This window comes from Cupressus sempervirens, chromosome 5 (assembly GCF_028749045.1).
Source record: "Cupressus sempervirens isolate cs-2001-9-10 chromosome 5, ASM2874904v1, whole genome shotgun sequence".
In the NCBI taxonomy this organism is placed as follows: domain Eukaryota; kingdom Viridiplantae; phylum Streptophyta; class Pinopsida; order Cupressales; family Cupressaceae; genus Cupressus; species Cupressus sempervirens.
Window position 1 is genome coordinate 742,047,090 of NC_143122.1, and position 26,811 is coordinate 742,073,900.

Below are 26,811 nucleotides of genomic sequence, written 5' to 3' on the forward strand. Positions count from 1 at the left end.
TCACAACAGGTTCTTCTTGTGACGACTTACAACAGATCAAGGAAGGCATGGAGGCAATGAAGGTAAGTTACATACCCCTACTTTCAGATCGTGATCATCTCCTTAATTTTGTAGGGATCTATTTAGATGCATTAAAGAAGGAGGAGGAGGAGGTTGATTGGTTTTCTCATGAGCTCGAGGATACTCTGAATTCCTTGGTATGTATTCAGTTGGCTCTCCAAGATTCTGAGAGACATATGGACGAGCTTTGTCTTGAGGTGAGCTCAGTTCGAGAGTTAGCACGTATAGCAGGGACTCAGTTTTCTTTTACAGTCACGTCACATGTTGATGATTTCTCAGAGATGACAGAGTTTATAAGAGAGTCCCAGGATCTGAGTATTACAGATGATAGCTATTCTGAGGTTACTCCTTTGGATAGTGTACCAGGGATAGAGTATAGGAGTTTGACCAGTCGGCACAATCATGTGTCTAGTCAGCTGAGAGTTGGCGAGCGAGACATTTCTATCGCTTGCGAGCATTTCGATGCTGCTCGTTAGTTGTTAGCAGTTTATGGATGGGGTTCTCCTACTAGTGATGAGCAGGGAGGCAGTTATCTTTCCTTGACAGAGATCCACTCTTTATGGAAGGCTATCCGGATTCTGAGATAGGATTATATGCAGTTGGTAGTTGACGGAGATTATCTTATGGAGTGGGGCGGTACAGCATATGAGGCGTTATTGGTCAAGGAAGATGAGGTGAGTGAGCTTACTGAGCAGCTCGAGGTGACTTCTAAGTTTCTTGAGAGTACACAGTTGGCTTTCAAGGAGTCACAGTTTCATTTAGCTAAGGTGACCATGGAGTTAGAATGACTTCAGTCTTTACCAAATTCTATACAATCACGGACCGTGGTGTCTGGTGACCCACGGATGTCCATGGTCAAGGTTGATAGAGGTAGTGGAGATGAGGATATATCTGTCCACGACACTAGTATTGGCATATTTGGTCCGTTTCCACTAGAGGCAGGTTCAACTGAGTTGGGCGTTGCAGTTGAGCATTGTGGTATGTTTGACTTGGAGGGCACAGAGACTAGTGATGATGTTGTTGATTCTGCACACTTGGCTATATCATCCTCTGACTTAGCTGATGATTAGTCACAGTTGGTTGTATCACGTCTGTAGGATGAGTCTTTGACTGGGATTGGTTCATTTTACCGGCATTATACTGTAGGATATGTTCATCGGTTTGCTTTTGATCCATGTGTTGAGGAGTTGATGGTAGACAGGTTTGGTCTAGGCTCACGTTTTTGCTATCTATCGTGTAATGACTATTCACCATCAGTAGTGCATGGGTGTTATGGTTATGAGACAGTGGTCGGTGATCTGCAGAGTTGTGTTAATTGTAGTAGGTGTGCAGTGTGTGGATTCTCTGTATTTGGTGCAATTTCATGCAGGAGTATTCATCATTGTTGCAAAATTGTATTGTACATTCCACATAGGCTAGTGGGATGTGTTGATGGTATTTACTATGTTGGCAGTTTGGGTTATCTACTCTACTTGGGTTCTGATATTTCGAGAGCCTGTTTCTCATGGGTTCCTGACTTTGGAGTTTGGGTGAGTTGTATTCGCCAATTTGATTATGGATTCCTCTTGGTTAATTTTCAGAGGTTGTTGTAGGAGCCTATGTTGACTGACAGCAGTATAGTTAATGACTACATTTGGGATCCAGGTGGATTGATTGGGTTGTTGTTCGACCATTGCTTGGGGACAGGCAATTTTGGGAAGGGCGGACTGTAATGTCCCCTTTTTAGCATTCATAGCATGATGTTTTCGTTAGCCTATTTCCACATGGTCCCGTAGGCTAACCAGAACATTAAAAGGACTTAGAAGCCATTTGGCTTAGACAATTTCAGTTGCAGGTCTTTCTGAGGCAACTTTGGGCATACTTACTATTTATAGTAAGTCATCTTGGATATGGTCGGACATGCAATGGCAGCCGTATGTCGATGGTAATTGTTTAAAATCGACAAGAAGACTTGTTTATCATTGATAAGATTTGTTATGCATTGATAAAGCTATTTTATAAAGTTAAGTTTAAATATTTAACTTTATTAATGCATAGACTATAGTTTGTGAGAAATATTTAAATTAAAAGAGTCCCCTTTATTTTATAACACATTGGAGACATAAGTTATATAAAAGGAGTTATGTTTTATCCCACATTGAGAAAACGAAGAATGGAGCCCTTGTGAGAACACTATAAAAAAAATGGAAGAGCTTCTTTTAAGTATGCTTGGAAATATCAAAAAAATTGGAAAATTTTCTGGAGATTATGTCTCAATAGTTTGAAAGACGAAATCCCTTCAAGCTGGAAATCTTGACGCCATTGAAAGATATGGTCTTGAGATTCAACATGGTAGCAGTCCGAAAAAGCAGATACGAAAAAGCAGCCCGAAAAAGCAAAACTGAAAAAGCAGGCTGAAAAAGCAATCCGTAAAAGCAGTTCAAAAAATAGATTCGAAAAAGCAATTGAAAAAGCAAATCGAAAAAGCAAAGCAGAAGGGGCAGCATTGAAGGAAATTATTACAGCCATCTACAACCAGGTCCTTTTGTTAGCATTGCTTTTTAGGGTGTTATAAGTTTCAGCTGTAAGTGTGCATTATACCAGCATTATCATTTTGTAATCCATGTAAATGCCAAAAGTCTTGGCCATATTTCATGAGCATTGTATTAGAAATTTCATTGCAAATTAAGAAGATAATAGTTGCTGGTGTCATTTCAGAAATTCAATAATATTATTCATCAACTAGTTAGTTTGCACACCAACTGTTTGTAAAAATGCCAGTTGGCTGTAGGTGTTCATTTCTCATGCTTAGATCATATATATGCACTGAATATTGTCAAAATCAGTAGCACACTCATGTTAGGCCATTGTGTAGTCCATTTGGAGTCTTCTAGCACAAGATTCTGATTGATGCAAATTGAAAAAGAGTCATTTAAAGCCAGCTGAAATACTATATCAGTCATACGTCCCTTGCATGTGAATTGTTTGATGAAATTCCTTGAGCTTTCATCAGCATTTTTGAGAGCAGATTTGAGGAGGGTCATTACATGTACGAATGCTTAATTGTTGTTTCAAGAGATGAAACTTATGTTTATGGAAAGAGGAATGAATCAGTTTTCTAATGAAATTGATTTGGTACATTTTTGTTAAGTTTTGTATCAGTTATGACCATTTTAGTGAAAATTTGGTTTTTAACCATCTTCAACGGAGTCATGGAAAATGGCTCTCGGTGTGAGGGCGTGACTTTGGATTCTACTGTTGGATGTTTCTGATTTTTTGATATGTTGTTGAAAACCTAATTTCACCTAATGTGGATGGCTAGATTGAAGAAATATGATTTGGTTAAGAAGTTATGAATCTCTGTATGCAAGCCTATCTCGAATGGCAGAATTGAAGTCTATGTTTTTCAAGATTGATTTGTTATTTGTTGATGGATGTTGTGTTGGGAGATATGTATAGATGCCTCTATAATGTTGAATAAATTGTATTTAAGATGGAAATTCATGAGTTATGTGAGGGTTCTTGGGGTTTTATAATGATACAAACATGCACCTGCAACCAAAACTCAACAAGAATAAAATATTCATCTTCTTTCCAACAAGGTCATGGTATGTAGTATTGCCCTAATAAGTCATGAAGTTGTGATTATGTGATTTATGATTCCTTGTGTCCTTTCATCCAATTGGTATCAAAGCTCAGAAAAAGGTTTGGGCAAAGGTGAGTTGTGAATTTGTGCTTGTTGTGACAAGTTGAGGAGAGAACCTATAAAGTGACTAAAAGACTAGGTTGAGTGCAGAGAACCTAGATAGGAGAAAATGGTCACAAGAGGAGATTTATCTCGTGATAAGAGGATACTATTAGATGCATGGGTTTCATATTGGGATTTCCAAAAAAAAAAACGGAAGAGGCAAAGAAAAGAGAGGAAGTGGAAAAAAAAGAGAGAGAGAAGAGGAAGCTAGAATGAAACAAGAGATAGAAGAGGAAACAAGATTCCTAATGAAGAAACTTTAAAAACAAGGGAAGAAAATTTAGAGAGACTAAAAGAGGAATTGAAGAAAAATATGGACAAGGAAAATAGTGATTTGGAACAGCCATTCATTGAGGATACAAAGGCATGTGAAGATGGAATAGAGAACTTGGTTGCCAATGAAGAGGAGAGTTGTCCATTGGAAGGACAAAGTGAACAAATTAATGCTGATATAAAACGTTTGCAGCAAATAGTTTCTGATGAACCTTATGGTAAAAAGGTTTTGAAGATAGGAAAGAGATTGAAGTGGTAGTTGTTCATGAGCCTTATGATGAAAAGGTTCATAAAGACATTGAAAAAAATGATGCAAAGGTTCCTATAGTGAACCAAATTGATGAATTCATATATGATGAAGTCCCATTTATTTTTTCTAATCCATTTATTGCAGGTTTGCAGGAGTTATACTTGAAATCTTATGTGGAAGAGGTTTATGAAGATATGAAATTTGACTTGGGTACTTGGCAAGAGTATAAACAACAAATACCAAAGAATTGGAAGACAAGAAAGAGGAAGGACAACCCAAGGGATTAAAGGTTTTTTGTCCCTGGGAGTATGTTGCAGGAGCATCTATCAAAAAAGAAAAATAAAAGGATCCATGATAATGAAAGAATCTATCTTTTAAATATATTTTTAATCCATATAATTCAATATGTACGGCTAATTAAAGCCATTTGTAATAGATTGTCAAAAGCTGTCAAATATGTAATAAAATATTATCATAAATGTGACAATATGAAAAAGTTGATGTAAGAGAGAAGATGAAAGGTCATAGGAGGTAATTAATTAGTTATAGAACTTGAAGAGTCTTTAAAGTATCATGTATTCATCGTTATTTTCAGAATGTAATGGCTGCAGAAGCGGGAGGAAGAGGTGAAATAAAGAGAAGTTTATTTTTGTGAGTTTTATGATAAATTTATGAGTTACCTTTCCAAAAATCTGACTGTTGTTTATGTTGGTACAAGAACATATGAATAGATGTAGACCTACAACTTATATTTTCGGAAAGTTATTTGAGTTAGCTTTCTTTTGGATTTGGTTTGGTCGAATTTCATTAAGTTTTGCAGAAGTTAGAGCCGTTTTGGTGACTGCAGGTCTATTTCTCTCCTAGTTTGTTGATTTGGTTAAAAGTTTGCAAAAGTGTGTAATATTGCCCTGATAAGTCATGAAATTGTGATTATGTGATTTGTGATTCCTTGTATCCTTGCATCACTATGCTACGACCATTGCAAGGATAGATGTAGTGAATTGCCTCAATGATGAGGATGCTTTTTGGGCACCTACTAAAGAAATAATCACGGTAAATTTCTTACAATTTAACATTTAGTATTACCATTTATTATTAAATTGTTTAATAATTTAGTTTTATATTTAAGTTTTGACTCAATTTTTTTTTTTTACATTATATGCAGATCAGTAGGCCCGTTGTATCTCTCCAATGAACTACTGATGGGGTGAAGTCCTCTATGGGCTACATATATGAGGGCATAGATAGGGCCAAGGAAGCTATTAGATCCCAATATGCAAGAGTGTGAAAGAAGTATGCCCCCATTTGGGAGATCATTAATAGGAGATGGCATAATTAGCTCCACGGGCCCATCTATGCAGCAGCCTATTACTTGAATCCATCATATCGTTTCTGTCCTAACTTCAAGGTGGATGAGGAGGTTCTAACCGACCTATATATAGTGATGCAAAAGATGAGTAGTGATGGCAATGCCTTCACTGCAATTATTAAGCTAGACAAATTCAATAATAAGGGGCGATTTTGTCTAGCAAGATATCCATAGATGCTCGAATATCATTACAACCAAGTAAAATAATATATTATTAAAGTTAATGGTTATAGATTATAAGTTATGCATTTTGGTTTTTGATTTTATAATTTAGCCTTAATTGTACTTGTAATTTTCAAAATGAGACTAATTGTTTTTCTTTTCCCTAATTTCAGATAGATGGTGGCAAATGTTTGAGACCTCAACCCCAAATCTTCAGAGGATTGTCATCCATATTTTTAGTCAGCCTAGTAGTGATTCTGGATGTGAGTGTCGTTGGTCCATTTTCAAGCATATCCACTCAAAGAGGCCAAACAGGTTGTCTATGCAAAGGTTGAATAAGCTTGTCTTTGTTCATTACAACCTCCACCTTAAAACCAAACATAATTTGGCTGTTGACTCCTCTTCAATCATTCTAGAGGAGATTGATCTAGAGTTAGAGTGGCTCACTGAGGCTGCCGATGCAATAGTCTTGTTTACTAATCTCTGTTGCGATTTTCTCAAATATATTCAGCTGGTTTATAGGTACAGTAATTTTGTCAAACAATTCATAAGCACATTTAAAATGTTTCTATATCTGTCACTGTGAGGGTGAAATAAAGTTCTGATATAATTTTGAAAACCAAATGCCGGATACAATACCTATGAGGAATTATATTGAACAATTTGCAGACAGTACTAGGGACTCCTTGAATGACTGTTGGATCAACTAGTCAACTACCCTCTATTTCAAATGTTAGACAATGGACACCCCTTTAACAATGTAATGTCCCCTTTTTAGCATTCATAGCATGATGTTTTTGTTAGCCTATTTCCCCACGGTCCCGTAGGCTAACCAGGACATTAAAGGGACTTAGAGGCCATTTGGCTTAGATAGTTTCAGTTGCAGGTCTTTCTAAGGGGTTTTGAGGCAACTTTGGGCATACTTACTATTTATAGTAAGTCATCTTGGGCATGGGCGGACATCCAGTGGCAACGGTATGTCGATGGTAATTATTTAAAATCGACAAGAAGACTTGTTTATCACTGATAAGATTTGTTATGCATTGATAAAGCTATTTTATAAAGTTAAATTTAAATATTTAACTTTATTAATGCATAGAATATAGTTTGTGGGAAATATTTAAATTAAAAGAGTCCATTTTATTTTATAACACATTGGAGACATAAGTTACATAAAAGGAGTTATGTTTTATCCCACATTGAGAAAACGAAGGATGGAGCCCTTGTGAGAACACTATAAAAGAAATGGAAGAGCTTCTTTTAACCATGCTTGGAAATATCAAAGAAATTGGAAAATTTTCTAGAGATTATGTCTCAATAGTTTGAAGAATGAAATCCCTTCAAGCTGAAAATCTTGACGCCATTGAAAGATATGGTCTTGAGATTCAACAATGGTAGCAGTCCAAAAAAGCAGATACGAAAAAGCAGTCCGAAAAAGCGGAACTGAAAAAGCAAGCTGAAAAAGCAATCCGTAAAAGCAGTTCAAAAAGTGGATCCGAAAAAGCAGTCGAAAAACCAAATCGGAAAAGCAAAGCAGAAGGGGTAGCATTGAAAAAAATTATTACAGCCATCTACAACCAGGTTCCTTTGTTAGTATTGCTTTTTAGGGTGTTATAAGTTTCAGCTGTAAGTGTGCATTATACCAGCATTATCATTTTGTAATCTATGTAAATGCCAAAAGTCTTGGCCATATTTCATGAGCATTGTATTAGTAATTTCATTGCAAATTAAGAAGATAATAGTTGTTGGTGTCATTTAAGCAGTTCAATATCATTATTTATCAACTAGTTAGTTTGCATACCAACTATTTGTAAAAATGCCAGTTGGCCGTAGGTGTTCATTTCTCATGCTTAGATCATATATATGCACTGAATATTGTCAAAATTAGTAGCACACTCATGTTAGGCCATTGTGTGGTCCATTTGGAGTCTTCTAGCACAAGATTCTCATTGATGCAAATTGAAAAAGAGTCATTTAAAACCAACTGAAATACTACATCAGTCATACGTCCCTTGCATGTGAATTGTTTGATGAAATTCCTTGAGCTTTCATCAGCATTTTTTGAGAGCAGATTTGAGGAGGGCCATTACAAACAATTAGAATAACCATAGTCAATGAAGTTCAGTTATGTCACTGTCAACAGAGATTTCTTTTATATTATGACTCCCAACAAAGTGACATTTAATCAAACAGTTTGAGAACAATGTCCCATCAGTCAACTTCCCACATTAACTTGAATACATAAGCATAAGCTTGTTTTGTTACAATTACAGTTATAATATCACCTTGAATCCGCAAGTATATTCACAACTGTTATAATGGAAGCAAAGAGTTTACAAGGAAAAGAATGAGGGCACCTGTTCCAACCCAAACCTGCGATAGCACTCCCAGTGAGTCATGACTTTGTCGATTGGTGGTGAAAATACCAAACTTAATGTCTGGACTGTGCATGCTTGCTTGATGCCAATCGTGGGTACTAGAAACTGATATTACCTTCAAACGAAATGTTCCAGCTCCCAGCTCACGTAACCCGATGGCTCCTATTAATGACTTATTTCTCTTACGTGCTGTGTAAAACCCGACCACGTGTGACCACGTTCTCCTCTGTGGGTCTTACTGATTGAATGCACAAGGCCTTTCCATACGTAGTGCTACCCGACTTATGTCTAAGCGAAGCCCTTCGCCTGGGAACAATGATGGATATTCCCTCAAACTGACGTAAACAACACAAACACTTCTTGTTGTTAAACTCCTGTAAAAGTCCCGCGTGCAACTTCCATCCCAATACACGTTAATCCTAGCACCGTCCACGGTGTCTTCAGTATGTGTTATGCTGCCTCTAGACTGATTATATTTACTGCGCTGAAACAAACCTGCTACTGATTCTCAAACCACTGATACCACTACTGTTAGCGGATAAACTCTAACTCCAGTAAGGAAACAGATTTTCCTTCAAAACCCAGATTGCAAACAAAATAAACTTACTTCCATCACTGAGCTGATAAACTTGCACTTAGCTCCACTCACCTACAACGTGAGGCACTGCTGTTAACAGTCATGCTTCCCTATCTCTGAAATTTCAGTTGGTTCTCCTAAAGATTGCACAACTGTAATTTTTAAATTGCAAAGATGGCAAAGTACTAGGGCTACGTCTAGATTCTACCAATACTCTTAAGGGTTTTCGTCCTTAAGAAGTTCCAATCACATTCAAGCAACCAGTTAGTTTATGAGCATTTATTATCAATATTCTTGTGTGTTAATCCCAATGCAAACTCATGCATAAATAGCCTCGGAATGAGGGAAAAGTACCACGTGCAAAGAATGTGGGATTAAAAGTTACTTTCGTCCTGTAGTCACTTAAAGTTATTTCTAAAGTAAATGACTTTAAACATTAAAGTGACTTAGCTCTGCACCTTAATAAAGTCCTGGAATAAATTAAATTAAATTCCCCTTTTGTGACTGGAGAGCATCCTGCTTGTAATCAATATTAATCTATCCGGATATGGAGATAGATTAATTCTGTCGCCCGAAACTAAGATTGAGAAGGGGACATGACATCTTCATTGAGGAAGACCATGAGTGGGTTGACCAGGCAGATAGAGAGCCTGAGATTGTGGTCATGGAAAAGGAGGAGGCTAGAGCACGTTCAAGCACTGGCAGACGTACACACGCACAAACAAACACAGGCCCTACTGATGTTGTTCATGAGTCCATCTCACATGCGGGGGCTATGGCTCATTAGTCCTCTAGGACCTACCTTTGACGCCTTTATATAAGGCAAGACAAAACATCAAACAAAATGTATGGTTTGTAAAGACATAAATTATGGTGGCATCTATTGTTTCAAATACTAAATTGCTTTTAACTGAGACCTCCTTACCGAAATCTCTATGTCCTTCGACTATGCTTGCTTCCTAGTGCATCTTCTATCTTTATTTGGCAAAAGGGGAATTAATTTTGGTTGACGGAAGTACAATCCCCACTTGTGTTACATGTTTCTTCTTCCCTCTGGTTCCTTTCTTCATATTGTTGGAGTATTTGTTGTGTGCAATGTTCTTTTTCCCTTGTCTCGCATTGTTCTTGGACTTCCACCAATGTGCAAGCCAACAAAGGCTACCCAAAAGATGATACAATGGACTGTTCACCGTGAGTTTGGCACGTACTGCACTAAGGGAGATTCATCTCTCTTGAGCCTCCTGTTGCACGTACTCGTTGACTAACACATTCCACTGTGAACCAAATCATATTTCAATTGCTCTTCTCGAGTCACTTCAGTATTTTACTCGACATCACTATCAATTACCAGGACTTGTTGGTTGAAGGGATGACCCATTATGTCGTCATCCACCTATCCTACTTCCTTGGACCTCCAAGCTCAAACTTAGGCAATGGCGCCAAAATGTTAGATACCTAATATGAGATGTGTAACCAATGTAATGTAATTATAACCATTCAGTAGTATTGTGGACCGACATGCAAAATTAACAAGAGAGAATTAACTAAGAGAGTACAAACATGCAATGAGATATTGTAGAATGATATAGATTTTCATAACATGATAATCTTCTTCACAATCATAATAATTGTTTGTTTCCTTTCATTGTGGATACAAATAGACCTGACGATTGGTTAAGTCCGCCAACCGTCCCTAACTCACACCATTTGGAAACAACTATTTTCTTATTCTACCCTTTAACAAGTATTATTATGGTATAATAGTTGCCTACAAAGAGCATAGTCAATCTTCTCTTTATGATGTTTTGTACAATCACAAACAACTGTTGTTATACAATTCTCACTGCATCACATTGTTTGGGCTATATCAAATCTTTGAAATAAAGTTCAAGATTCTTTTGATCAAACTTATCATCAAGGTTTTTAGAATCCATCATATGAGGTGATGAAACCCTGACCTTTAGTGATCAAACCATGGTATGACTACACGTGTTGTACCATCCCATGCAAAGTGGAAAACTTGGTTGCTTCATCTTCGATCATCAATTCGAGAGAAGTACGTGTCTAGCTTTTGTACTCAAGCACGAACTAAGCATCTATTAGACACAACACAGAGAAAGCAGCAGCTTCCCCAAAGCATGTTGTGTATCTCTCTCAAAGGCTTGCAGCCTTGGATTAGGTATGTAACCATTCTGAGACTTATTCACAGACATCTATGTTGGTGTTGATAGTGAAACCCGACACTTACGAGAATCGCCTGCACCTCAAATGCCTATTGTATGAAGTGATAAAAATCCATGATTGTGCTATGCAACCTTGAGAAATCATAGTTAGCATACAATGTCTAATGAACATGTGTTTGATAATATTGGTAAGTGTGCATGTTAATTGGCTTTCCAACATCTATAGATGCACTCACAAGGAACTTGGTCCATCTTAGGCCCATGCACAGTTTAGAAGAATGGGTCATATCATGACTCAATTACCAATTAATATGCATGTCCTCATCTTCAAATGACTAGTAAGTATTGAAAAACATCAGGATGACCACAAAATTTCTCAAAAAGTATGTATTCTAGGTAAAAGAATGATATATAGTAGATCATTAGTGAATAAAAATTAATAATCAAGAAATGGACAACTCTTTTAATAGCTTGTGTTCCTTAACAATGCTATTAAAAGAGATAAATAAAAGTATCTTCATAAAATGTGTCAGAAGTTTGTACAAAATGAAGATATTCATTAAAGAACCACAAATTTAGATAAAGAAAAATACTTTCGTAACTTATGTTTAAAATACTTTATTAACTTATGTTTGTTTACAAAACATATACATTTTAGTGTAGAAATAGATATTTTAGCCCATAGTAAATTTAAAAAACATAAAATGTTTGTGAATATCACAAGTCAACTGCATTTCACTGAAGAAAATGGAAATGATTAAGATAATTCTCTAATGGCAGTACTAAGGAAAATGAAGACGCACCTTTGCCTTACGATATTCATATAGCATTGTGGCATACTTGTCTCTGAGAGGTGATTCTAAAGCGTTAATGATATGAGCACATTTGAGATCTACTTTAAATTGACTGGCAAGTTCATTTATCTTTTTGGGATCTCCCAAAAGGGTAAGGTTACACAGATTATTCTTTAACAGATAAGCTGCTGCTCGAATAGTTCTAGATTCCTCACCCTGCACAATGAAAAGTAATGTTTAGTTTCTAGCAGAAGCATCACAAAACCATATTAAAGGTCAAAACAAATAGAAGCAAGATAACTAAAGAAACAGTGCAAACATGATTCCCTCACTTGTTTGGAACTAGAAATTCACGAAAATGATTATAACAACAAATTGAGCTCACATTCGCTTGCATCTATAAAAAGTTAGGACCATTTGACACCTGTAAAAATGGTCTTTTAGATCTTACAACAGAATAAGTCCTGACCACATGCTAATAGTGGCATAGATAATATTGTTATTGGATCCATAAATTGATGTTTGTCTTTCATCATACAACTTGGGATACAACCAATTGTTCAATCTTTTGGATTTATCTCCTTTACTTGTATCTGCGTTACTTTTGAGGAGATTGTTAAGTTTTTCGAAAGGTTATTTTCTCCTAGTACGATTTGAATGCAATTGAATATACTTTTGAGTCCCAATTACCAGATTTGTTTTATCCAAACATCTCTCTCACACACATTTTGAATGTCACATAATGTTTTCTTGAGTTCCTTGACCGAGTTACATCTCTCTCTCTCTCTCTCTCACACAACCTGCACACACAGGGATTAGTATAATCAAATGGAAGGTGACCTTTTTAATATAGGCTTAATCAAACTAGAGTATAATGTGGATACATATAAGTGAAAGCTGAGGTGACCTTTTCAATATAGGCTTAATCAAACTAGAGTACAAAGTGAATAAATATAAGTGAAAGTTGAGGAATGTAAAAGCATAAAGATTTCAACCTTCCAAAACAATTTTCACCTACTAGTATGGCCAGAAAAGCTTTCATATATTAACAGAACAGTCTAGGTGATATTGTGGGGATTTGGTTCAGCAAAAGTTCAATAGCAGGAACAATTTCCTAACTTGGAAACTCAAACTGACTCCACGGGTATTGCCAATAACTTTTCTAATCTTTCTAGATATGGTAAAGACTTAACCGAGACCAAATATGTATCAAAGTAGACATGATGGCATTAATTCAAAAGTACCACCAAACACATAATGTAGGATCTTAATTTTAGTTTTTACAACTTAAAATTGAACTAGCAAAGCACTCAGTTTATACGAATTTTGTGATAAAATAAAAATCAGATGTCAATTATATAACCTTCATGTCCAGGTTTGAATTCCAAATAAGTTGTATTCTAGAATTTTTTTTCAGTAGATACACCTGAAGATGCAAATGATTGACAAACTTGGAGATATGCCCTATATGTATGTCTTAACAGAAGTGCTACATAAACAGTAAGATAACAAACCCATAATTGTGAGAACACATAATTCTCTCAACTTACAAATCCACAAAAGCACCCATATATATTATGATACTTAAATACAGTTTAAGGGAAGGACATAGCATAATATAACAGATTCAAGTTTATATATTTTAGGCTTTATATTATACATGCGATTTTAATGTTCTTCACCACTGACTTTCCAAATTTGGCAAGCCTTGAAATAATATAACATTTCTTCTTTCAAAATAAAACAATCTAATTTTCAGGTTTAAGGCGATTCAACAGTATTCTAAAAGTGAAATTCAATCATCACATAGTGATGCCTAGTTTAGATAGTTTATGCTTTGAATTTGAATATTGTAATGTCCCCTTTTTGGGAAATTAAAAATTCTGAAGTCAGATTTATGAAATATTTAATTTGGCTTATGAGAGCCTAGTGCAGATTTATAAAAAGGTCAATTTAATATTAATGGGCATTAGCAAGAGATGAAATGGCAAGATGACAAGGAGACAGGTAGAGGAAGCTGAAGAGTCATGGCATTTAACAATAAAAGGAGAGATGGTTCCATTTGGAAATGTCTGGATTGTTGTTTGTTTGGAGAGTTTGAGTTTCTCTTGGAGAAAAATTTGGGAGAGATTACATCTTCTATTTCAGACCTGAGGACCCAAACCTTCAAGCCATTTTTGGTGGATTGGATATAGCCCTGGTTCATCACCCCAGTGGATTCAAGACACAGTTCACGCTGAGTTTACAGGTTCTTTATGTTTTTCCAATCTGAGTGTTGTTACTGTTTATAAGATTGGTTTTTCTATACATGCTATTGTAATGCCTTTATATTATAATACAATAGAAATTTTTGAGGGTTTCCAACATGAGAAATTGTTGTTGTATTGCTGATTTATGGTACAACTACTACTCTGAAATTGTATCAAACTGAGTATTTCAAGGAGCATTTATCAGTTCATTGGTTGGTTTATATTACTGGTTTGGTTTGCATGATTCATCTATTTGTGCCAAAATCTGTTTATGAGGAAAATTGGTAGAATATGCATTAAGGGTATTACAAATATCCATGAACTTATCCACTTATTTATGACATTTGATCACTCTTGAGATAGTCTAGGATCTCTCTTCACTGTCGGATAAATACATACTCTCATTTTCCTGTGTCAATTAAAAACTTTTAATAATTTACAATATAAATAATACTGCGATTAACGTTTGTATGGTCTCCAAAAAAATCAATATAATCAGTTCTAAGATTCGGGATTTTTAAAAAATACCTCAGGAAGGACAATATGCTGCCTCTCTTGCTTTGCCTGTGCAAAAAGATTGTATTGAAAAATCTTTGGGTTCATGAGCTCAGATTGAACCTGCAAACATCTCAAGTTTGTATGAGTTTCAGAAGCTAAAAATAAGTCTATAATGTTTGGACTAGAAATATCTCATACAGAAACCACGATTAAAGAAAATATAAGAATCGTTGAATGCAAATATAGAATGTTAAACATTAAATTTAAAAATGACGGAATCCAGTCACCTCAAAATAAGCAGAATTGAAGTAAATCATATCAACACTACTGAGTGGCCATATATCTACATGCATACATATGATGTCTAAGCATCAAATGCATAAATAAACATAGCTAATAGCAAGCTAAGCAAAAACCACTTACCTTCTGTAGCGATTTTTCAAGTATGTTTGAATTGATATTGTCAGACAACACAGTCTGCAAAAGATCATTTAAAAACAATATTTCAATATTTCCATTTTTAAGGTAAAGAGACAACTACAAAAAAAATGTAATCAAGGAAAACAGCTGCAAACAAAGCATACAATTCTATACAATGAGATGCAATTAACATCTAATGAAATTTTTGGGGCTATAAAGAACATTTGTTGTTGGTAAAAACTGAACCATGAGATTGAGAGGAAAGACCATGCATTCTTAGGTTGAAAGCATTGTATTATATTATTCATCAACTAATAAAAATAGAAAGTAGTGAAGAGCTCTGCTAGGGTTTGTACGGCCTCCGTCTGAATCCTTGCTGGTTTCCACTGTTTGTCATACTGCATTTACTGCAGGAATATTTCCATTTATAATGAGTTCGGCCTTCTCCGGCCTGGCAGTTGATGTTGGTGCTGGAGTTGCTGCTACTACTAGAGTTAATGGCTCCGCCAACCAAAAACCCATGCAAGTTTGTTCCCAAAGTGTTCCACGAGGTAATTCCTCTCCTAATATTATTTTGAATGCTAAGGAATTTGATACTGCATGCACCAAGTTAGAGCAACGAACCCTTATTGGGTATTTTGTGGGTCGTACTCCTCCTCAAAGCACGCTACGGGAATGGGTTTCCAAAGTTTGGACACCTCAGCGTGTTTGCCTTTAAGGCATTCAAAGCTTTACGAAAGGCTTTTATCTTTTTGACTTTGGCAATGCAAGCCAAGCCGAACATGTTTTTGTGCGAGGCCCCTAGACTATAAGGTCCTCCCTCCTGGTTTTTCAGTGCTGGTCACGAGATTTTGTTGTTTCCAATGATCGAAAACTTAAGGTACCGTTTGGGTGGAGTTCCCTGGGCTCCCGCTCCCCATTCCTTGCTGGTCTTTTTTACTTGCTATTGCGCAAACTATTGGCAAGGTTCTTTGCCTTGAACCAGACAAGTTTTTCAACTCTCTTACATACTACAATATGTCTCTTTTAAGACCTTTCCATGAAAACCTCTCCCTGAGTTGTCTGAAAGTTTTGAAGAAACCTGGGTGTCCAGCCAAGGGTGAATCGTGTATCTCCTTCAAGATTTTTTGCTTCAGTTTGGATTCAAGCACTAAGTATATCCGGTCCCTATAGTAAATGATGTCATTCACCACTTTGTACCGCTCATTCTGAGTGTTGTCATCCATTAACTCACATGCAAATGTGTTTTTGGAATATTCCACCAACAAATGTGCTTTCCAGTCAACTGAAATCTGAGTAAGCAGATAGCAAGTTTCCTAGACAAACCATCTGCAACCACATTGTTCTTTCCTTCACATATTCAATGTCAATTAAAAACCTTACTTACCCATTTTTGTTGTCTTTCATTCAAGACTTGTTGCTCCAGAAAATATCTCAAGCTATTATGATCAGTATGGACGACAAACTTCGCACCCACCAAATACTGTTAGAACTTAGTTCGTGAATGATAGCCAACATCTGTCATAAATGGAATATAGACGCTTTGCTTGTGTAAGTTTCTAACTCTCGTAGGCTATTGGGTGTCAATCTTGCATTAGTAATGTGCCAATGCCTTCTCCGGATACGTCACATTCTAGAAAGAATGGTCGAGTAAACTAAAGTAAGGTGAGTACTGGACAAGTGCTCATTACTTCCTTCAACTTATCAAAAGTGCGTTGCGCCTTTTTATTCCACTGGAAGGAACCCTTTTTTGTCAAATTTGTTAATGGTGCGCTGAGCTAAGAGAATCCTTTTGCAAACCTCCAATAATAACTACACAGTCCAAAAAAAACCTCGCAACCCAAAAAGTAATTTTGGGGGAGCCAATAGCCTGAATCTTCTCCTGATGAACCTGTACTCCATATTTACTGACAATGTGCCCCAAGTACAATATTTTTGTCATACCGAATTCACACTTGGATTGCTTGGCGAGCAAATACTGATCCTTCATGATCCTTAGGACTTCATCCAAATGCTTCAAGTGCTCTTTTGATGTCTTGCTATAAATAAGGATATCATCAAAGAATACTAGTAAGTACTTACGCAATTGTTTGTTGAAGATGCGATTCATGCATCACTGGAATGTAGCAGGTGCATTTGTTAATCCGAACGGCATGACCAAGAACTCATAATGCCCGTAGTGACAACAAAAGGTCATCTTCTCCACGTCTTTTTCCCTCATGCAGATCTGATGGTATCCATAATGGAGATCTATTTTTGAAAAATAAACCGCGTCATGTAATTCATCCAGCAACTCATCGATCTTGGAATAGGATATCTATTTTTTATCGTCTTTTTGTTCAATAAATGGTAGTCCACACACATGCACATCGTCCCGTCCTCCTTTTTAACCAATACCATTGATGATGCAAAAGGGCTAGAGCTAGGACGGATCTATTCTTTCTCAAGTAGTTCTTGAATCATCTTTTCGATCTCACCTTTGAATTTCTTGGGATGGCGGCAGGGTGTGCTTATGACTAGCTTCGTGCCTGCTTCCAACTCAATAGTGTGTTCAAACCCATGATGGGGAGGTATGCCTGGAGGAATGTCCATAAAAACTTCATCATGAGCACTCAAGATATTCTGAAGATTGTCATCCTGGGGAAGTGTTTGTTGTCCTTTTACGAGCTCTGTTGAAACAAAACAATGTGCAACCCATACAATGTCATCATGCTGAAAGATAGCCTCCATCTGATGTGCTAAAACTTCCTTCGGTCCCTCACTGGCCATTATGCGGAGAACAACCTTCTTCCCATTGACAACAAAAGTGAAGTCCATTCGTTTGAAGCTCTAGGTGTATTTATCAAGTGTCTTCATCCACTATATGCCCAGAATAACATGCATATCACCTAGGTCTACCATGAAGAAATTCTCTGTCACTGTGTGGTTAGCCATGGTGATACTTAGTTGGGGAACAAGGTGCGTACAAGGTCCCTCCAGTGACCTTGACCTGGAATCCTGCATGCATCTCAATAGATAGACCTCTTCGTTTCACAAGAGATTGGTTTATGAAGTTCAGAGTGGCTCTGCTATCGAGCGTCACCATGACCCATTGCCCTTGAAGGGTTCCCTGTACACGAAACACCATACACCTCAAGCTCCCGACTAGGGCGATAGTTCCTCTACGTCGTACCAATGCTACAATTCTTTCCATACAGTTCAAGCTAACCATTTTGGTGTCCTCATGGGGTTGGTTGTATTCGGAGGGTATATCTTCCTGTTCATCGTCATCATCAAACACGACTTCAATGTAGTGAATTTTTATGTTCCTAAGGCATCTATGCCTAGGTTCCCATGGTCCTTTGCAGTTGAAACATAGTTTCTTCCTTCGGAGCTCACAATTGGTAGCTTCGTCCAACGACAACTTCTTCGGCAAAGGTTTATTATCTCTATCCCTCGGAAACACTGACGATTTGGAATGTGAGTATCCTCGAGAGGATGACATCAATGATGATGCCATACTCTAAGCCTTATTGATGGCCTCCGAAAGGGTGGCAAGATTGAACCCTTTTACCCAACCCTTCAATGGTTCTATCAGCCCATTCATGAAAAGCACTATCTTTCTTCTTTCAAAAATTTTTATGACCAAAACAGAGAGTTTCTGAAATTCCGTAATGTACTAGTCAACCGATCCAGTTTGCTTCAGTTGCACCAATTCTTTGAAATTAAGTTCTGGATCATTACCGTCAAATTGGTCTATCAATCTCTCAATGAATTCCTCATAGGTATTTATTTGGTCATGCCCTAATGTGATGGTCTTATGATGTCACCATTCATGCGCTACTCCCTCAAAGTATAATGCCACAAATTTAATTGCTTCTTCTTCTGGCACAGGATTAAGTTGGAAGAATCGGCCTTCATTACCCACGCTTGCACAGATATGGATCCGGATCTGTCAAATGGAGACAAATTTACTTTACTCGACTTCCTTCTAAGATCATCATTAAATATCACCTCTCAAATATCTCATTCTCAAATCTGCGTAGTCTTTGTAAGATATATCTTTCTCAAAATTCACATTGTGGTTCATGATGACAAGATGGCAAGACACAAGGAAGTTTCAGATGCGAGAGCCTTTTGGGGGGGTACTAATGGTAAGAATATGATCATTTATGTTTGTGTCTAAGTATCTCGATTTTAGTATCCTCACCCAAAGCTGGGATGGTTGGGTATACATGTTCCAAACCAATTTTGCTCCTAAAGCTTCATTAGAAGGTTCCACTTCCTAAGGCCGAACCCATCCATTAATGAAAAGTTCTCCGCGGGAGGTTTTCCGTGCGAAAAGAGCCTCGCGGACATCTGTCCGCAGAAAGGTGTCCGCAGAGCACCTCCCACGGACAGGTGCCCGCAGCCAGGTGTTCGCGGAGTTCCTTCCGCGGACAGATGACCGCGGGGCTCCTTCCGCGCGGAGAACTTTTCATCATTTTTTTTTTTCATTTTTTTTTTTAAATTTTTTTTAAAAATTTTTTTCAATAATAAAAATATAGAAAAATACAGAGGTACCTCAATTTTGCCTCCAGGCGTCGCCACTCTGCAACGATGACGATGAAGGAGCCCTCTGAGCATTTGGTGACGACTTCTTCAACGATGGCAACAGCGTCGGATCATTCTGCAATGACAACAACAGCGACGATGATGAAATCTTCCAAGCGTGGTATGTTCTCAATTTGGACCCCTTGACCGCCTGAGGGATCTCTTCCCCATCCAAGGTTGACAATTTAATTGCTCCATTGTCACCGACTTGTCGGATCTAGTATGGTCCGACCCATCTGACTTTGAACTTCCCCGGCTTGATTTCATTTCGCCCGTCATACTTGAGTACCAACTGCCCCGACTGAAACCTGTTGAGTTTGTCATGCCATGCCTTATGTCTATTCTATGTCACCTCCGTCACCCACTATGCCTGCGGTCGTCGCGCCTCTAGCTTATTTCCTTGTTGTCGGTACCCTTCAAGTAATTTTATGGTGCGATGCATTCTTTTCTTCCTATGCGGTCCGTTCACCATGTACCGAATGGTGGGATCTTTCTTTTTTTTGGACTGTATGTTATTCCCCTCAGCTTCAAGCGTAACCGGCTTTCCTTCTTCTGCGGCTCTGTATTCCTTCAGACACTCATTTTCCTCTTTTTTCTCACCTTCGTCAACCCTTAGCATATTACAACTCCGAAACAATTCGTAGTCTTCTATCTGCCAATGGTAAAGGCCATTCACCGAGTCTAGGTCATCATCATTTGATCCTCCTAGTGTCAATACTCCTTCATCTGGTTCCATTCTCCTCTTTCCTTCATCGTCACTGTCGCCTTCACCTTCTGAGTCTAACGATGCTGCCTCCTCACCTACCATTTGTGTGTGCAGGTCAATTATGAATCTTTTGCCTCTGCGCTCCATTGATAGGGTATTTCGTTTCCAATCATGTTTTACTTTTTTTTGCACCAACCAAGTCCGTTCGAGAATAGCATCATATCCTTTTCTTTTCAGTGGAATGACCACAAAATCCAATAAAAATGGTTGCGTACCAATGGTTACCGGTTGCGCCCTCAAGGTTCCTAACGCTTTGATCCCGTGCTAGTCCGCCGTGAGCAATCGGAATGTAGGTGGCCACAGCGTCGGCTTTCCCAACTTCTTCCAAGTATCCTCCGGCAACACATTCACGCCGGACCCTCCGTCGACAATTGTGTCTGTCAAAACATTTCCCAAAATCCCCATCTCGACGACCGCCAGATGCCATCCGGATCTGAGTGCCAACAGCATTGGGTCTGTTGTCATCACTTCCCTACTGTCCCTTCCTATGTCCTCCGGTGCTTTCAAAAACGGTGTATGATTCAGAATGGCCGTCCGTAACTGGGGCATTGAGAGGTCACTTATCTTGACCGGTACCTCCGTTTGTAAGATCTGTCATACAATGTTTTGTTCTGCGAAGTTCCTTGCCAAGGTGTTGGTGATGTCCTTCAACTGAGATGTCCCCACCGACGATGCCTTTGCAATTTCCCCCTGTGCTTCCCCCAATTTTCTCTTTTCCTTCGCTTGCCTCTGTGTAATTGCCAGAACTTCCTCTACATCCGTGCCGATAGTGATCAAGTTTACTCCAGACTTTGGACACTTGGAATCTTCGTGAGCGCTGGGACCACACCATCTGCATAATAATTTTGGTGTGTTTTCTGTTGTACAATCCCGCACAAAATGACCCCACAAATTACATGCTCGGCATTGAACGATCGGTCGTTCATTTGCATAATACTAAGTTCGACTTCAGCTCCCATTATTATTGTTATTGTTCGCATTGTTGTTATTTTGCCCTCTGTTATTATTCCTATACCCTTCGGATGTGGCACCTGCGCTATTCGTATTTCCCCTACTGCTCGACGGGGAAGCCTCCTGTGTAAGAAGCACCTGCGGAGATCTCTTGTCTTCATGTTAAAGGGGCACTCTTTTGTCGAATGGCCCATGATCTAACAAATATCACAAAATTGGTTCTTTGGACACGATCCTTTAGTATGACCGTCAGTCTTACACTCCCTGCACCATAACTCAGTGCCTTTTGGCTCCTTCAGCATGTTTTTAAACTCCTTCATCATGCGGATCATGTCCTTCTGTAGGGCACGAACCTTCTTATTGTTGCCTTCATCGTCGCTGCTATCACCTCCGACAGGCTCGTCGTCATTAGAATCAGATGAGCTAGTGTTCTTCTTCTTTGTTTTCTGCTCACTTTCGAGGTCCAATGCTCTGTTATAAGCTTCCGTGTATGACGACGGTGACACAATTTTCATTTTCATCCACAACTTCGAGCATAAGCCTTCCACGAACCATCTTTTCTGAAGTCCGTCTGCCAGCTTAACTTTCCATTTTGTTTATCAAGTCTTAATTTTCTGGCGTAAACGCGGACGGTTTCGTTCTTCCCCTGTTTACTATTGAAGATCTCTGCTACAATTTCATTATCATCCCACAACAGTTTAAATTCTGCCAGAAACTCCTTTTTAATGTTATCCCAACTGTTTAGCTTTTGTGGATTTGTATCAGTGAACCAATCAATTGCTAAGCCTCATAGGGTGGCCGAAAATTGCCTCATCCAGTCGTCTTCATCAGTTATCCCATTTGCCTTCCAGAGCGTTTCACATGTTTTGCAATGTCGAATGGGATCGGTCGTACCATTCCCATTGAACTTCGGCAGTTTCTCTTTTGGTCCCACCATCACAATTGGTTTCTGTAAACAAGCGTTTCTCGGTCCTGCAACACTGGCACTCTTCACTCCCACACCGGCAGTCTGCACTCCCACACCGGCAGTCTATACTCCCACGCCAACGGACTCGTCTCCCACACCGGCGGTCTGCACTCCCACACCGACAGTCTGTACTCCCACACCGACGGACTGGTCTCCCACACCAGCGAACTGCACTCCCACACCGACGGACTGGTCTCCCACACCGGCGGACTGCACTCCCACACTAGCGAACTGGTCTCCCACACCGGCAGACTGCAGTCCCGCACCGACGGACTATTTTCCCACACCGTCAGACTCAACAGCTACGAACCTTGGTGAAGAAAAAGGATCTTCTGAACTTGTCTCCCACGGAAGTGTATCCCGGACGAAGAGTTCACTCCACGCTCTTGCTCCGTCGGCACTCCGAGCCGTGCGAGTCGATGCTCTTCCGTCTGGATTCTCTTCCATCGGCGAACACAAATTCAAAAACTCCTCCCGTGCTTCTTCCACCAATTCCACCCGCTGCCGAGTCTCCTCCAACAATGCCTCCGCACTCCTGTTTCAGTCAGCAATCTTCTGGAATCTCCTTCGACGGTCTGCCTGCTGTGCCAGAATTAAATGTTCTTGTGCAGTACGGATTCCATCTTTTCCCTTGACCTTATTCCGAGCCTTGTTAAGCTGATTTGGCATTAATCTTCATTCCTCCCACCTTCCAGGTTCATAAGGCAACGGCGCCAAATGTTTACCGTACTGGTAAAGAAATCAACGCATATAGACAATGGAACAGAATAGCAGAATTATATTCGCATATGTCAGACATACATTATGCTTGATAAGATGATTCATTAATGATAGAAGATGATTTACAATGATCCCAGACAAGATATAAATACTATCCGCCGAACCATACCGAAGGAGTCCGTCGGCTACAAAATACAAACCACCGACGACAACCATTCCGTTGGCTACAGAAACACGGCCGGGACCATCCAGTTGGCTGACATCCATAGCCTTATTTGAGCAAACTTTATCCCATGCCAGAAGAGGGAACTTATCATGATCTTGTGCACCATTCCAAAAAACAATTCCTCATCTTTTGTTCAATTTGCTGATAATCTTTTTGAGGATTTTAAAACACGTCATTGAATACATTGGATTCGTCGAGATAACTGATTTCAACATAAGAATTCTGCATGCTGGTGATAATTTTCTACTTTTCCAACTCCCCATTCTGTTAAAATAATCATTTACTAGATTTTTCAGCAGACAAGATTCATCTTCCCACCCAAACAACGGAGCTCCAAGGTATTTTCCTAGTAGGGTTCCCAGTTTAATGCCTAAGATTCTGCCAATCTCACTTTGTTGTTCCCTTAAGTGTGGAAGAAGATAGCAAATTTGTGCAAATTTATTTTCTGATCGAAGGCCCTACTATATGCATCTAGAGTTTTGCACATTATGCATGTAAACAACCCTACTCACATGTACTTATTTAAATATGAAATTCTCTATTAAATCCCTATATAGGAGATTTGAATGGATATAGGAGCGTGACAAGGTGATGGTATGGGAAATTTTTGTGGTTCTTGCTAGAAACCATGTTGAGGACATTATGATAAATTCATGCTATTTATGTATCTTAATTTGATGGTTGTTACGATAATATAATGTAATACTTACCCTCTTAAGAATCATTAGAGATTCGAAGATAAAGATTATCAACTCACTATAAGTACCCTTAGGGTAACCTAATAGTAAATATTAAAAGTACATCATGGTGTGTTAAGGTTATTAGGGCATTATGTACAAGTGGTTATTACTTTTGTATTGGGATGAGTTATTTGGTTGTTTGAAATTATTAAATAATAAACATTGCATGTGTTCTCTAGGATACATCCGCATACTTAGGTCTTAGAAAATTAATGGACTTAGATGATAATGATGATGGAAACAAATTAAGGTTTTATGGTTTAGGAGTTTTAATGAAAATTGATATCAGATGATACGTTCATATTTGATACCCTATGATTCGAGACCTGATACATTATTTCACTATTTAAACCAAAGAACCAAAAATCGAAATCGGCAAGGCCTACTCAAATCATGAATCGCCTATGAATCACCTATGAATTGGCTACGAGTCGAAAAGGTGAAAAAAGCCTTGAAATTCAAAGATTTTAAAATGGGTGATTTTTGGCGATTTTTTACCAACTCGCCGATTTTTGGGGCTGATTTTGCCGATTTCTGGTAATTTTTGACAAAAATCGCCGATTCAAGCGATTCAGGTGATTTTTGGCACATGAATCGATGAGTCGATTCACCGACTCACCATGAATTGCATGCCTTAAGTTAGATCGTGAAATCGCGTGAATCACGGCGAGTCACGTTACTCTAGTTTAAACATTGATTTATACTATTGATGTAATGTGGTGTTCTACCTTATGATGATGTTATTTCCGATACCTTGATGATTATGTTTATACACATCTAGATAGTTCATTTTGATAATATTAAATTGATTAGAATTAGATTCCCTTTAATTAGTTACTTTAATTAATTGATTAGGACCTTTAATTAGTTAATTTAATTAATTAATATAGGGCCCAAGTTAATATTTGTATTTGTGGTTCCGACTGATTTAATATATCTTACCTGTTTTTTAGTTTCCATTGGTAAGTGTTTTCGTCGGCTATCTTTGTACACCCTCGGCAAGGTTTTCCCCAACGGGTATTTAATATCGGCTTGTAGGTAGTTGTAGGTATGCGATTTGGATTATTTCTTTGTTCTGCGAATTCCTATTGGAGTTCTAAATTGTTCGCTATTTTGGAAGTGAAAGATCTTTCCTATTTGGTTTTTCTGATTTCGGTGGGATTCAACCCTCACCCTATTCCGTTGTTTACTTCTCAGCTCGGATCTAGCAAATTGGAGCATTATTTGTATGTGGAAATATCATTGCTATTCTGTAACAAGTGTATCTATTCTAATTTTGGCATCTGCAAGTTATTTGTGTTTAATATATTGTATTTGCATTCTAAGCGGCATTGTCGAATTCCTCTGCATTTCCCCTTGTCATGATAACCTTAACCTTTCCGTACACCCTCCTGTTGTACCACCGTACGGACACCTTGGTCTTCATACAACATCCAACCATCATTGTACGGCTTGCAACATATACTGTATGGCCTGCAATCATCCCCGTACGGACTTGCAGTAGATACTATACGAACTGCACCCTTCATACGGCTTGCATTGACCCTTGTGCGGACTCCTGCTTGTGTCCACCGTACAAAACTATTCTCCCCTCACCATAAGGTCCTTGATTTGCCTCTTCCATATGGCCATCTTCACTACCCACCATACGGCCACTTGTTTCACCACTGTACAGCTCCCTCTAGACCTCTAGTTTGCTCTCTCCCTTCCGTACACATCCTCTAACCACCTAACACCGAAGAAACTGGTATACAAACGAGTCACACCTTCAATTACGAACAAATTGTCATCGGAATGAGATCCCTTTTGGGTCGAGATACCCTTTAGACCGAGTTCCCCTTCAGATCGAGTTTCTCTTCAAACCGAGTTCCCCTTCAGATCAAGATCCCCTTCGGATTGGGTCACCTTCGGATTGAGATTACCTATGGACGGAGATTCCCTTTGGAATGAGATTCCTTCAAGCCGAATTTGCCTTCGGAACATTCAATTATTTAGGTCCTTGAGAATGAAACCGCAAATACTTGATTCCTCCACCACCTCCAAGATGTCTTGGCGAAAAATGTCCTATAATTTTTGAAAAAATAGCTTAGAGAAGCCATCTGGCCCCAGAGCTTTATCCCCTCTCATTCCAAACAAAGAAGATTTGATCTCCACAAGTTTAACTTTTTCTAGTAACATTTTGTTCTAAACCTTATTAACGTATTGTGTGATAAAACTAGGAATACCCTCTAGATCCTGAAAGTTGACATCTTCAACCCTAAACGCATCAATGGAAAACTTGACCCCTTCTCTGTGAAGGCTTGTTTCTCCAAAAGTAATTGCCAACAGAGTCCTTAATGGGATAGATGTTATTGATAGATCGTCTCGCTTTAACTAAGTTGTGAAAAGAAATGGTATTTTTGTCCCTTTCTTGAAGCCATGTCTTTCAGGATTTTGTTTCCAAAAGGTTCCTTCCTTTTGTAGAACATCTATCTATTCTTCCTTCAGAGCTTTCTCAGAATCAAAATCAAAACAAGTCATTCCATTTTTTATAATCTTTTCATTGAGGTCTTTGAGCTCATTTTCAATTCTCAATTTCTCTATAGAGATGTTTTTTAAGACTATTGTACTCCATTTTTTTAGTTGTTCCTTTTAGAACCGCAATTTTCTGAAAAAATTAAAAGCTTTGTTACCTTCCCATTGTGGAGATGCCAGCCACCAATTTTGGATCAGATCCATGAAACCTTTAGAGTGGAGCCACATCTTCTCAAACTTGAATGGGCACTGGTCTAGAATGACACTTTCCATTATACATAAACTGATTGGGAAATTATCAGAACCTATTATAGGTAAAATGTCTGCAAACAAATCTCAAGGAAGGGAAGCTTAGTTACCAATTGTAAAGAACCTGTCTAGTTTTCCAGCAATGTTTAAAAAGCCATGCCTTCTG

General features: G+C 38.4%; 1 protein-coding gene across 2 annotated transcripts in view; it reads right to left on the minus strand.

Annotated features, from left to right (window-relative positions):
- Window positions 1-26,811, minus strand: part of LOC149558056 (uncharacterized) — a 233,979-nt gene that overhangs the window by 156,381 nt on the left and 50,787 nt on the right. Inside the window, exons 2-4 of one of the 2 annotated variants that reach the window (XM_089832467.1) lie at window positions 14,944-14,997; window positions 14,551-14,640; window positions 11,783-11,989 (exon numbers count right to left, since the gene is read on the minus strand). In XM_089832467.1, the coding sequence (XP_089688593.1) occupies window positions 11,783-11,989; window positions 14,551-14,625 (282 nt within the window). In that variant the 5' untranslated portion in view covers window positions 14,626-14,640; window positions 14,944-14,997. Of the gene's footprint in view, window positions 1-11,782; window positions 11,990-14,550; window positions 14,641-14,943; window positions 14,998-26,811 lie in introns of those variants that run through there. The other variant, XR_016364971.1, reaches the window with a different exon arrangement.